The sequence below is a fragment of the Chrysoperla carnea genome, chromosome 1 (genome assembly GCF_905475395.1).
Source record: "Chrysoperla carnea chromosome 1, inChrCarn1.1, whole genome shotgun sequence".
In the NCBI taxonomy this organism is placed as follows: domain Eukaryota; kingdom Metazoa; phylum Arthropoda; class Insecta; order Neuroptera; family Chrysopidae; genus Chrysoperla; species Chrysoperla carnea.
The window spans coordinates 44,225,413-44,240,220 of record NC_058337.1 but is presented as its reverse complement, the minus strand read 5'-3'; the positions used below and the strand labels follow the sequence as shown (position 1 = coordinate 44,240,220).

Below are 14,808 nucleotides of genomic sequence, written 5' to 3'. Positions count from 1 at the left end.
CGCTACTCTTAGCATACTCGGACGGAATTAGTTACGCCTTAACCAACTGAGATAATAGGGCGACTAATATAAAAATATATATAATTTTTTATAAATACTTTCACATAATGAAATATTTAAACTATTTTCTATATATATATATAAAAATGTTATGTTGGTTTGTGTACGCTTCAAAAACTCGAAAAGTACTGCATCGATTCAACTCAAATTTTTACACGATTTTTTACACGACAACTCGGTGCAAGTGGGAGATGGAGGGGGAAGTGGGGATAAACAATCAATTATTTTCAAATATACACAAGTAAGGTATGGAATAAAAGAGAATGACGTATACATTACTCACATAACTATAACCCCCGACGCAAGGGGATATGGGAGTGGAATGGAAGTGGGGATGAACAATCTGAACTCTTTTATCGGAAGATTGTCAAATTTTATAAAATTTACAAGCTGTTAAACTTGTTATCTATTTTCATGCAATCATAATGTGCCACAGCGGAACGTGTAAGGGTACAGCTAGTTATATATAAAATTACAGATAATAAATTAAATATGTTTTATTGATTTTTTGGCGTATACAAAAAAGGAGGCAATTCATCATTATTTTGAGATTCCAAGATTTCGTCTCTTCAAGTAAGTAGTCGGTGATTATTTCAGTCAATTTCAATGCATACAGTCACTACATTTACTGTAGTTTGTATCTCTGGATGCTGGTTTTGAACATCAAAATATTATTTTTAAAGCATTGGTGGATCTTGCATCGTTTTAATTGGATTCAACTAATTTTCTTTTTGCCAACCCTCAGGAGATCTTAATGAATTATGCTTCCATTGTTGAATTTATTAGTAAATTATTTTTATATGTAGTTATGCTGAAACCTGTGTAAGAGGTAACGAGCTGATGGTTTTAAGAAGAAGCGGACCATCCGCTACAACATTCACCAACTCGTTAGGAGAAAACAAAGAATCTGGATGATTATCAATATAATCTATTATTAGTTCAACGGCAAAATTTGTGACGTGGCTTACTCTAACAAACTGTAAAATTTGGCCAACCTAAAAGAATTCTATCTCAAATATTTGAACAATGTACCTGGAGTAGGAGATGTACCTGGAGTAGAATCGAACCATCGACGACAGAATTCGATGTACTTCGTGGACATGGCAAAATAGAGCGAAAAATGTTGCCATTGATATTGTGTTGGGGTGTTACTATACATAAATTACAAGGACCTACTTTAGATCAAGTTTTAGTTGATTTAAGTTTACGTATTTTTGCGAATGGTCAAGCATATGTAGCGTTGAGCCGGATTAGATTCTAGATGAAATAATAATCAGTAGTTTAGATCACCGTAAGCTACTTAATAAACCCAATGATATTAACTCCCTCAATGAAATGGCAACATTTCGAAATTTACCGCCTTATAATCATAACTAAAAAGACTGTGTAAAATAAAAAATTAATTAAAAAAATCAAAAAACCCGACTGAGTAAAAAGTAAACCAAACTTCATAGCGACTTTAACAATCGGGACCCATTAAAGTCTATATTGGCTCAAATCTTCCAAATAATGGGTCTCGACTGTTAAAGTCGCTATGTAAACTGTTGGACTTGTTTTTTTCAGTTCATTTTTGATGAAGTTTGGTTTACTTTTTACTCAGTCGGGTTTTTTGACTTTTTTAATTTAGTTCTTTATTCTTTTGGATAATTTTTAAATATTTTATTATTATAATTTTGAATAATTTTTTAAACTTAAATATTCGAGAAATATTTAAAAATTATCACAAAAAAGTGTACTTTCTCCAAAAGAAAATTAGAAAAAGTGAGCTAAAAACAAAAATATTTGAATTCCATATTAGCTAACAGCTTGAAAAATTTGTTTTATACTCAAGTAAAACATATATTAAAAAAAATCAAAATTGACCAAAGCTTGGATCACTATTCAACGGCCGGAAATGGGTTACCCAGCCTTGGCTCAAGCTAGACCGACTACAGGTTTGGCAAAGGCTAGGTTAGCCAGTCTTGCCTGGATTGTAGTCGCCCGAGGCTGGGTGCTTATTTATGGCAAAAGCATGGGCTTATATAGGGGTGCTGAGGATAGGCTTGTCAGTACTGACCCAGGCATGCTTCTGTTGTTCAACTGTTGGGGTTAAAAGGTTACACTGCTATCACTGCTTATAACACTGCAATAATGATTTCGTACAAGTAAACTAATTACGTTCCAATCAAAAGAGGAATTTTTCACACAGTTCAATAAGTTAGGAATATTAGTTCAATTAGGAGTTTTAATTATTACAATTAATTAGCTATTATAATAATATATTTAAAAAAAATATAACGAAAAACTAATTTTTGTGTATAAGTTGCTTAAATATTGTTTAAACAATATAATGAATTTTTAACCCCCTCGGAGAGATTTTAAATTTTAAATAATGTAAAAAAAAACAAATATTAGAAAAAAAAATCATCAAAATCGGAGCTTTTATCCTGAACTTCCGAGGAAACACATTCATTGATGCTACTATTTTATGTGTTTAATTTTGTTGAAAAAATGCTTTTACATATAATATCATAAATATTCTAATCATACACACTTATTATATTACCTAAAAGTTAAAAGATCGAAATAAAACAAACATTTTATTTTTCAAGCTTGACATGTAACATTTTTCTTTATTAAAGTTGACTTTACAAAGAATGTTACATTAAATTTTCAATCCAATCTAGGTACTAAAAGTGATATCAAAAGTTCAATGACAAAAGTTAAAAGATTTTTTAATAGTAGTGGAACGTTTCCTTTTAGTAAGGCATCTATTATTCCTTGGAGAGATTCACCAAGGCCTTGTAGAAGACCACCAGTACCAAGTCCCTGACCTAGAAAAAAAAAGTAAAATATTAATTAAAGCCTGTATATATGTAATATATATCAAGGGATACTAAGTTTATTTCCAAGTTTGTAACACTTTAAAATATTGATGCTACGAACAAAATTTTGGTATAGGTGTGCATAAAATCAAATAAAGAGTAGTCCAGTTCCGGTTGTCTGTCTGTCTGTCTGTCTGCCTGTCAACACGATAACTCGATAAAACGAAAATAGATATCAAACTGAAATACTTATTAAACTGAATTACTTTGAAAATTGCAAATTGGCGGCCTTTCGCAAACCGTTTAGTTCCACGTAGGACAAAATTCGAATGTGTGGGTTGGTATTGCCCTAGGTCAGTGTTGATTGACTACCTAAGATTGTACCTAAGGATTGAGTACATCCACGCCTACGCAACTTTGTATCTTATTGCCAATAAAGCCCAAAAACTGAACGCTACGTTCATTGCTTACAGCTAAGAGAGGATTTATTTTAATAATAATGATAATATTCTTACCAAACACGCCCATAAAACAGAGGAACAATGTGACAGTTAAAAGCGTTAACGACGTTGAATTCATTTTTGTTTATTGTTGTTTTTTTTTTTGTGTTATCGTATAAACCAGAATAATTGTCAAACTAGGAAGGTGTTACTAAAATAATTAGCTTATATACATTTTATCACTTAAAAATTTTCTGTAATTATTCTAATTATAGCTGTTGAATATTTATGTAAGGACAACCTTTATGCTGTCACATTTTCTTCGGGAAACCACAAAAAATGGAAAACTTTTTTTTCAAAAAGTATGTTAAAAAATTTACCACGCGCGAAAGAACTGCGTAGCCTCAGCGAATTTTATGAAATGAAGATATTTAGTGATATACCTATCTCGTTTTTATTTTGTCAATATTTACCGAGAAATTCAAAAGGATCCTTGATAATCACTACAGAAAATAGATCTCGGCCAGATTTGTTAAAAATTTAATAAAGGATTAGTATTGGATATCCCGTTAGCCTGAGGAGGTGGCTTCAATTGGAAATTGATGTAGTTAACTATTACTCGCTGTTAAACTTTTCTCTATTTTTTCTGCTTATGAATTTTAGGCAGTATATTGTATAGGTGAAGAAAAACGCAGAGAACAAATGGGAATTCAAGATTGTAATGGTGATTTAAACAATTCTAAGACCCAAAGGCCTAAGGCCAAGTTACGTTTTCTTTTAGAAAATTCGTTAAAAATTTTTAATTCACGTTTATCTATATATAATTATTGAAATTTTGTTGATACGTGTATCTGATACGTATTTTTCCTCACTCATTGTTTCACATTCTTTCTTTTTTAGTAGGTAATATAGGTAATTACAGAAATTTTTAAATGAGAAACCGAATTTTAATATTTACCTCGAATGTAAGAGTTTGGATGCCAGAAAAGCACTTCAGACAAAATTTAATTATTTAAAAAAAATTAATTTTGAATATGTTCAAGGTTATTTTAAATGTTTAAAAATTCATCAATGGACGTGATGATTTTGATCTAAGAGCCAGCTCTCTAATACTTTCCGTGTACATAAAATAATATTCTTGCTTGCAATAAATTGGTTTAATGAAATATCATCGTGTGATTCATACGTTAATACCTCCTCTACGTTTTGATCTAAGGGTAAAAGAATTATGCCAATAAGACTCAACCATGCTACTTGCTGGTTCTTAACGCTTTTTTGATTCAAATAAACGGGCTTCAAAATCATCAGACTCTAAAATTATTTAATTTTTGTAGCCCATTTAGGAAAATACCTTATTCACTCTCCCCCACTTCGGACATTACTAATTAAGAGTATCCTTGTAGTGTATGCACTAGCTTTCCTAATCCTGCCCAGGAAATTCGTTTTGAACCCATCTAAGGCTCAACTATCTTTGTCCGATCTGACCCTGATGTGTTATTTTACCCTAGTACGGACCCGATAATTTCCCCGTATAGCATCCCCATGTGGGTAGGCAGCCTTCGTAATTTCTGATACGTAAATCAAAAGTTGTCAAAATTTTTCTTAAAGTTTCCTCAAATTTAAAGAATCGAAGTTTTGCCTAGTAATAGTAAGTGATACAAACATTAAAATGATGAAATATGGAAGGTATCGTCTATATGAGAAAAGAAATAAAAAAAACCAGGATATTTGAATTTTGCCACATTTATTGAATGTTCAACTCTGATATTAACAACACGTTATGAAGGTAAAAATATAACAAGGTAATACCTCTTTTCACCCGGCTGCGAAACGGTTGCGGACACGAGAGCAACCGCACCCATGACTTTTCAAAGTCTTTACATGAATTGCTGTGAAAACATGGGTGCTTTAAACGGTACCCTGTTAAAAGTGTATTCTCCAAGTCATAGACATACATATTTTTGATTATTCTCACGCTATAAATGTACTTATTTTGCAACGGGATCTAAGACTATTCGTTTTTTTTTTATTGTAAAATTTACGTAATTTTAATTACACCAGAAACTTATTTCTTATCAAAAAGAAAAACCTATAAGTATTAATTACTATGTAAGTACCTACGGCACGGGAAGTAAGTGAAATACTTTACTATAATTAAAATTTTAATAAAAATGATCAAACATTTCAACATAAAATTTTTTTTGCGGTTCATTAGTCTTTTAGTTTTACTAAAAAATTTTCTTGTCAAATTTTTTAGGGGAAAAGAGGTTATTAGAGAGGCTATTTGCAAGTGGTATTGACATGGGTAAATCTATATTTTTGTTTGTAAAATTGGTTATTTCTTGAACAGGAGCTCATGTCGTTCTGATGAAATTTTTGGTGTATATCATGAAAAAATTGAGAAAAGTATACAAAAATTGGGTGCACTAAACGATTGGGTGAGTAGAGTATGAGAAATCCACTAAGGTTTTAGGTTCCGTACCCTAAAAAACTGAGAGATGATTTTCAAAAAAAGGTAATTTAATGGAGAATGTTCTTTGATACGTTTCAAGTGCAAGCTTAGAGTTCAGCACCCGAAAAATTTGTCGGGGTTTTTCTAAATTTTGAAATTTTTCTTTAATAGTTTTGATGAGTAGATATATATTCACTAAGACTACGCAATTTCTATGGTGTGAATTTTATTAAGTAATTTTTGTTAGTTTTTGTTATTTTATAACTTTCGAACAAAAACTTGAAGAAGATCGTGTATTTATTGAGCAAAATGGAAAGTTATAAAAACTGTGTAAGACTTAAAATTTTTTGTCGATAAAGTTTAAAAATCTGAATGATCAGAAATTATAAGAAAATGAACCATTACACATTTTTCAATGAAAGGTCTAGAATTAGAATTATTTATAATTTAATAATTTTTTTGCTAGTTTTTAAATTTTATCATTGCCTTATTTGTTTTTGCTAAATTAATAATTATTTTTAGATACACTTTTATGTGTACAAAATAACTGATAAAATTAACGAATTAAAGATGTACGAGCGCTACAGCAATTTTATATAAACGATTGGATTTTTTTAAAATATGAAGTTGGACTAAAGTCTAAATCAATTCAGAAAATTTTAGAAAATTTGATTTTTTGGGGGTGTTGCCCGATTATTTAAATAAATAAATGACTTCAAAATTAGGCATATTTAACATTGTTCTTATGGGAAAACAGTAGATGGATGATATGTTTTCTCCAAAACAAGTCGGTGGAAATTAAAAAAAAACTATTTAAATTGAAGTTAAAACCTTAATGAATTATTTAAACCAAAAAACACTCATTGTGCCCTACTAATTAAGGATGTATGAGCACGGTAGTGGGGGCACAAATTAAAAAAAAAATACATTTTCAATTTTGATGGTGAAGTAATAATAATGTTATATCTTGGCAATATGGGGCACAAAGTATAAAATTTTTCGATATCTGTAGTAATTTTCAAAATATTGAAAATTGCAAATTTTGTTTAATTAATTAATTCTTATTTTTCGTCTACATTCATAAAATTATAACAAAATTCATCATTAAAGTTGAAAATAAGGTTCAAATAATTTCAACCCTAAGTCTTAACTTGCCTTGGCGCGTCTACCTTAAAAGCTATATATTAACTTCTACATTAGAAAAAAAAATAGGTTTATGAACTTACGCATGTTCAAGCTGGGCAAACGCATAGCTAACTAACTATTCCTTGCTTTTGTATGTAAATTGTTGTATCTTATAGGCAACATTAAATACTTTAATGCAATGTATTTTATCCAAGTGCATTCATTATAACTCTGAAAAAATGTGTGAATATAGCATTTATTATTAAAAAACGAAAAAACGAGATAATATCAGGAAATTTTTGAGATATTCTAGAGGTGTTATCTACCTGACTTATAATGTACTTTAAGTAATGCAAGTTATTTGCTAATTATATCAAATAGTTAACATCCTAACTTTGGCACAGTGCATTCTGCATTACGTTTTTATCGATTATGCTAATTCTTAACAGTTTAAATTCCTTTCGAATGTTTCATCCAGACTTAGGTGACAACAGGATTAAAATCTAATTAATCAAACGAGACCGTGATGTAACGGTAGCGCGCCTGACTCCAGATTAGAAGGTTGCGTTCAAATCACGTTGGGGTGAGATAATTTTTTGGGTTTGAATTTCGTTTAAACTGCGTCTTTAAATATTTCGAAGAACATTTCCACTTAAGGTTTCAATACACGTACTTTAGTGATAAGAAATATATGATGACAAAATAATTTTTATTACATTTTTATTTATTAATAAATATTGTTTAATTTGTAGATTTGATTTTTAATGGAACATAAAATAATTTTTTGGATAATTAACTGATGCGGGCGTTTAATTATAAATTACATAAATCAGTGTAAATAGTTACAAAAACTCTTGTCTTCAAAAAAATTAGATTCAGTTGTTCAACGCCAAACCAACTGGCATAATTATTTGTTCCAAAATGTTTTATTTGTATTCGGTTTTTTGTTATTTTTTATTTTTCGGTAGTTGGTTGATAGTTGGTGAATCAGGTTAGATAAAATTATTTTATTTTTATTTATTTTATTTAAGGTCGCTTTTAACGTCTGTTATTAAAAAAATTTGTATAGTTTTTAATATTCAGGAGGCAGTTGAATGAGTACTACCAATTTCAAAATAATGCAATAAAAACCAAAAAATAAATGTAGAATTATTAGATACTGTTGAAGATGACAAAATTCTTTCTTATTCAGATTGTAAACTAACTATATTTGAGTTATTTTACCGAGGCCAACTTTTTGAGCTTGAAAGTGTGTTTCGAGCCTAATAGTCAAATTTAATTGATTAGAATTTATATTTTTTTCTAAATATAAGTTATTTTAAATCAGAATGAAAAGATCGAACCACTGAAATTAAACTGAGTACTCAAAGCAATATTGTAAATTTAGTTTCAAAAAAAGAGCCAAAAACCACCCCAACCGTGGTAACTCGACCCAGACTAACTGAACATAACCCAATGAGTTGATTTTCGTTAATAGTGTTGAGTAATCATTATCTGGAGTGGATTTTGGTAACCAGTTTATAATATTTCGTTGACAGGTTCACATAAATATTTTGGTGAATTTTAAAAATATTCAAGAAATTGGCCAAAATAAGTACGTATTTTTTAAAATAATCAAAATCTCAAGTCGCCTTTTGCCTATGAAAACAAGACTTTTTTCAAGTTTCTCATGCAATGCGAACACTTTAAATTTTGGAAAAGTTGGGTAACCGTTTTCCAGATAATAATAATCTAAATGGTAGCGGACGCCCAATTCTATACTTCCAGAGCAGATATAGAAAAAAATGAATATGTATTATATACAATTAATTATCTTGCTAGCTAGACACCTATTTCAAATACTGTTCCCATCAAAACTTCTAGAAAGAGATTTTCGTAGGTTGTATCTCAAAAATTCAAAAAAATTTCTGTTTTAGGTTTAATAATAAATAATAATTGATTATTTTGATTTTTTTTCTAGGATTGTTTATTACACCAGTTTATGGAGATATTGAAAGTGAAGAAGATAACGTAGAAAAAAATTATCCATTTCAAAAATTTCAAAATCGTGAAGAAAATAGTAACTTCAACAGGAATTATTATCCATTTGAATATCCCCTACTTCAAAATATTGAAGGAAACTATTTAAAGAATTATCCATTCAAGAATTACCAGTCAAAACATTTCAATAAAGCAGGGAATTTTGAAAGAAATCTAGCGCCTAATTTTGAAGTAAAGAATGATTTAATATCAGGCATGTTCATTTCGCCAAATGAACCTGTTTCAGTTGATTTACTTCCATTACCAGAAATCGAATATATTCCAGACAATGAAAATATAATATGTACAAAAAATTCTCATGAGGTAGCGTGCTATGTTATATCTCAAGCTGCGCATGTGACAAAAATTCCAAATTATGAGAACGATTTATGGACACAAATGGTATTGGCTCAATTTTTAAATACTCAGCCGAAATTACATTGCAGTAGTACTCTAATTAACGACAAAAACAATTTAAACACAAAATTATTCAGGGAATCCATTTTAGCAACAGGAAATGTCGCAAACTTTGACCAAACGCTGCCATTTAATAATGGAATCCAACAGATTCCTGGCAAAAACAGCTTCCCCAAGGAAACAAGTTTAGCAACAGGAAAAATTGAAAATTTTGACCAAACACAGCTATTTGATGATAGTGGAATTAAACAAACTTTTGGGGAAACTTTGCCTCTTTTCGAAGAAATAACTTCAACAACAGCGGAGAAAGTCATTACAAATTCTAATAACATGGTGGCATTTAATTGTGGAAGTCCACAGATAACAGACAAAAACGCTTCACCTTTAGAAATATTTCAAAATTTAGTAGCAACAGGAAAACAAAATATAAACTCGCGTGAAAGACAGAAATCTAATTGCAATTCTAAACATATTTCAGAAAATACTGTTTTACCTAAAGAACTGCGTAAAGAATCAATTTCAACCAAAGAAAATACTATTCAGAACTACTCTAATCAACAGATCTTAGGTGCTTTTCCTATTAATACATCGGAAGAAAGTGCTTCAGATACCGAAAAATCCATTTCAAATTTTAGTTTACAAAGAAAGAGCTCAACGATACCCTCTGTTGAATTGATAGAATTAGCCTCTGTAACGGAAGCTAATAACGAAAATATTCTTAGCTCAACGAAAAAATTGGATACGAATTATAAAGACGATAATCAAAGCAAAAATAGAAATCAAGTGTCAGAAAGTGTTGGCGTAGTATCGGCTACCACTGAATCAAATGTCGAAATTGAATACACTACCCAAGTTTCAAATAAATTACCTAAAACTTTGAAAATACCAAAAACGGAAATAGAAAATATCATAAATAATTTGAGTGGCCTTAGAGATATATTACGGGTAGCAGATATGTATGAAACATTTCAAAAAAATGTTGAAAAATTAGGAACATATATGAATCAACAGCGATCAATTAGTTCTAATACGAACTCTAGACCCCATATTAGAACACTTACTTTTGACGCATTGAAATCTATTAAAAATCAAATGGCAGATAGTGATGGCTACTTATCAGTTACAACTGAATCAAATCTAGAAAATGAGGCTGCTACAACTGAAAATGCAAATTCTATAGTACAAAGTTCAAAATCAGAGACACGAAGGAAGTTGAATGGAACAACAGAAGGATATTTGGGCAGTACATCTCCAGATTTAATAGATTTATCAACAACTGAAAATTCACTAAATTTGGGTAAAAATTCCGACAATCAGCGTAGAGCAATGTCACAACGTACGGTAGCAACTGAACCAATATTTTTAGAAACGAATGATAAGGAAGCAACAAATGAAAATATAGACAATCAGAAATTAGTCGGTAAAAGTGACGAAAATGAAAACGAGAACGAAAAATATGTTGAGAATTCTATGTCCGGTGCCAGTAGGCGTTCTATTAGTAGAATTACTAATTCAGTGCAGCTTATTTCAACCAATCCCTGCAAAACAAATAATGACAACTCATTTATTCATTCAAGTGTAATTGTGCAGAGACCTTTAAGTTTTCGGCATACTTCAGAACTAGCGAATACCAAAATTATGGATGGTACTGATTACGCACGCCGCGGATTAAATTTAAATAATTTGGAAAGTACATCTCCAGATACGATAGATTTATCAACAACTGTAAATTCACTTTTAGATCAAAAGTCCGATAACCAGCGCAGAGCAATGCCACAATATTTGGAAACAACTACCTCAATAATAGAGGCGAATAATATTGAAACATTTAGTGAAAATATTGACAGTCAAAAAGTAACTGTAATAAGTGATGAAACTCATAATCTTCACGAAAAAAATGATGCTAATTTTATGCAAGGTGTCAGTAGGCGTTCTTTTAGTAGAAATGCTGATTCAGTACAGCTTGTTTCAACAAATCCTAATATAACAAATAATGACAATTCATTTATTCATTCAAATGTAATTGTGCAGAAACCATTAGATTTTCGACATAGTTCAGAATTAGCGGATTCCAAAATTATCGAGATTACTGATTTCACACGCAACGGCTTAAATTTAAATAATTTGGAATTAACTACAAATAAATTTTCATATCAACAAGATAATTCAAAAATGGAGTACACAACGGAAGGTATAGAAAATAGTGAGGATTTTACTGAAAAAATCGACCTCGATGAACTTAATTGGAAAATTTTAGAAACTTCAACAGAAAAATCTGAAGAGACTCACACTGATGACAGTAAAACATTTTATACAACTGAGCGTTCTGAAGATATCGAGAGAGATTTGGAATTTATTTTACAAAAATCAAAAACTCGTCGATCCAAACAAACCATAAAAATCGAAGCTTTAACAGATCTTGACCAACAAAATAAACCGAACTTAAACGGTTCAGTAGAAAGCGCACAAAATAGAAAAAATTTAGATTCTTTTGAACCGTCTTTGTCTCCAGCTTTGGAGGGTTTGCAAACTACAACTGATGATCCTTCAAAGATAGTTTTGGAACATTATAATAATACAAAATCGGAAAGTGAACTTGAGAATGCACAATTAGTATTAACTGCTGAAAATACAACATCTCTTCAAGAAATGAATCTAAATATGGTCAGGCTAAAATATATGCCATTTCAACCTAAACTAAGTACAATCGAAGAAAAAACAAACATCGCTGATCCTGAAAGTTTGAACCTCGAATCGAACGTTGACGATAAACATTTAGACGCTCATGTAATTTTTACTTTACACAATAATGACTGTAAAAAGAGGACAAATTCATTTGATAAAAATACAAAAGTGAATGGAATTCTTAAAATGTTGGCTTTAAACAAACGAAGTATGTATAAAATTTTAACGGACAACTCAAACAATGTATTATTGATAAATGAAAATTGAATATAATTTTTTTCAAATTGGAATCACGTGTTCTTGTATAGTTTTTTAAAATCCACATTCTTTTGGAAATTTTTCAAAGTGTTCGTGTCATAAATTTTGAAAAAGACAAAAGCAGGTTTAGAAAAATGAATAAAAAACTAAAAGAGACCTCGAATGCTTAAAATAAATAAACTGGCTTCCATAAAATTTTAACCGATTGATAAGTCGAAGTCGAAGAGGAAGTTAGACGAAAAAGATTACAGCCTTCAACATATTATCATAACATGAATGTGTTATTAGTATACACAAAACACCAAATTTTCGTCTAATATCAAGTACCTACCCATATTGATATGAAAACAATATTTTCATGTGACGAAATCCTTATTAGTTTTCGGAGACATACAATATTTATTATGTATATAGTCCAGAATGATAATTCTTGATAACCATATATCTATATTACGGTTGCCATATTTATTTATTTTGATGCTGCATATCCTTTCAGGCCTCTATATCCCATTAGCCGTCCTCACTTGTTCATAAGATATTATTCGCTTTTTGATGCAAGGATTCCATATTTCATTCCCGAAATATTTCATCTTACAGTCACATGTTTCTCCATATGGGCCCTATTATCTTAAAATGTCCAGGTTCTCCAACAATTTAAAGATGGCGCTGTATGGTAATTCATTCAGTCGTTTAGTGATGATAGATAACTCGTCTTGGTAGTCGAGTTAAAAATTGACCATCCTGTACATAATCAACATTTTTCATTAACTTCTACATAGAGGGGAAAGTGGTCTATAATGATCCGTCAGGGTAAAATGATCTCTCGTTATTTTAAGTGAACCATTAAAGCCATCTAGTATATTTATCGATAGCTGGCTTCCGAGTGATCAAATGAATCGTTCAACACAGACTTATGGTGATGTATAGACTCATTTGTGTTTTGCAGCAAAATTATTAATTTTACTGCTTATGATTTATGGTAAGACAAATTTCAGCGCAAATTTTTTTTTTGTGATTGTTTTTGTCGGTTTGTTGTTTTACTCTTGGCTTTTGTTGACTTTTGATAATATTATAACACATTTTGATAGGCCCATAATAAATTTTAAGGTCAGTTTTTAGGACGATATTCAAATATGTCGTTGCGGGTAAACTGATATCCTTTATATACGTTAAAATGATTCCTATTTTGTGTGTAAAAATTATAATAGATAAAATGATCCCCCATCATGTAACGGGTCTTGAATGTGTTGATTTAGATGAATTTACCAGTGATTTTTGTTTTCATACTAATCGTTGATGCAATATGTAATAGAACAGTTCATATTTTATGTGAACTATTTGGTAAAAAATGCAATAGGATCCTTTTACCCATTATTCTCACAAGTCAAAACGATCCCATTTGAAAAATATTGAATAGTTCTAAAAATTTGAACAGATCAAAAGAAATTGACATGCCAATATTGTAACATTTGAATAAAGAATCTAAAAGTATTCCGACGTTGTACATATGTCGAATAGTTTGACTATAAAATACATTTTTACTTAAGAGGATCATTTTATAGGCCACCTTCCCCTACTCTACAATATCAGCTCAAAGCAAACATTATACATAGGTACATATAACTATTACCTATATTAATATAATTTGATGCAATTTTAATAATTGGACATTGATACTCATGCATTTACAGGGTTTTTAAACATTTCTTAAGGTAAGTGTACATTATTATGGGGTGGTACGTTATTGCGACAGTTTTTTATTTTAATCAAAAAATAAGAAACACTAAATAAATTTTTAATTTTACACAATAACACAGAATCCAGAACTGAAATATGAAAAACAAATCGACTTTTGAGCGAACCTAATCAATTAAATACCCGTACGGATCGTAACACTGAGCAACCAGTTAACAGCTGGCTTTATTTCAAATATGTTGTTTGTGCACGTAAGGTTATAGTGAGATTTTTAAGTTTATTACATTTAAATATGGAAAATTTTGATTGGAATGAAAAATAAATTATCGTTCTTACGATTCCCGTAATTATGTTCTTAAATGAGTGATAGTGTACCATATTACGGGAGTCTACCGTAATTAGGGAAATTAAGAAGTAATAATTTTTAACTCTCATTTTAAATTGGAATTAAATAAAGTAAAATTATTTTATACCAATAGAAGCAGTAAATATCATTGTTGTGAGGAAATTACGAGGTATATATATATATTTTTTTAAATTTGTCTAAATAATTCTAAAAAACTTGCTTTTTATGACAAGTATTTAATATGTTTTTAATTCCTGGAATAATGAGCAGAGTTTTTACTTATGTATAGAATAAATAATTTTTACTATTATTAAAAGAACCTTCAAATCTCTTGAAAAAGTCTTGGAAAAAATGTGTCTGCGGTCGCTAATGAACTAGATATTAAAAAGCGACCTTAAATAAAATAAATAAAAAATGGAATGTCTGTGTACAAAGCTTCAAAATTGTACAAAATTCCAAATCAAACACTTTACGATAGAGTGAACAGTTTAATACCCACAGTGTGAA

The 14,808-nt window shown here is 30.1% G+C and overlaps 1 protein-coding gene across 1 annotated transcript; it reads left to right on the top strand.

The window, feature by feature from the left end:
- Window positions 1-7,765: 7,765 nt before the first annotated feature.
- On the top strand, window positions 7,766-12,269 carry LOC123305187 (putative uncharacterized protein DDB_G0282133). The gene is made up of 2 exons (XM_044886829.1): window positions 7,766-7,872; window positions 8,842-12,269. Exons 1-2 carry the CDS (start codon window positions 7,803-7,805, stop codon window positions 12,267-12,269), a joined length of 3,498 nt encoding a protein of 1,165 aa, XP_044742764.1. The 5' UTR covers window positions 7,766-7,802.
- The last annotated feature ends 2,539 nt before the right edge of the window (window positions 12,270-14,808 follow it).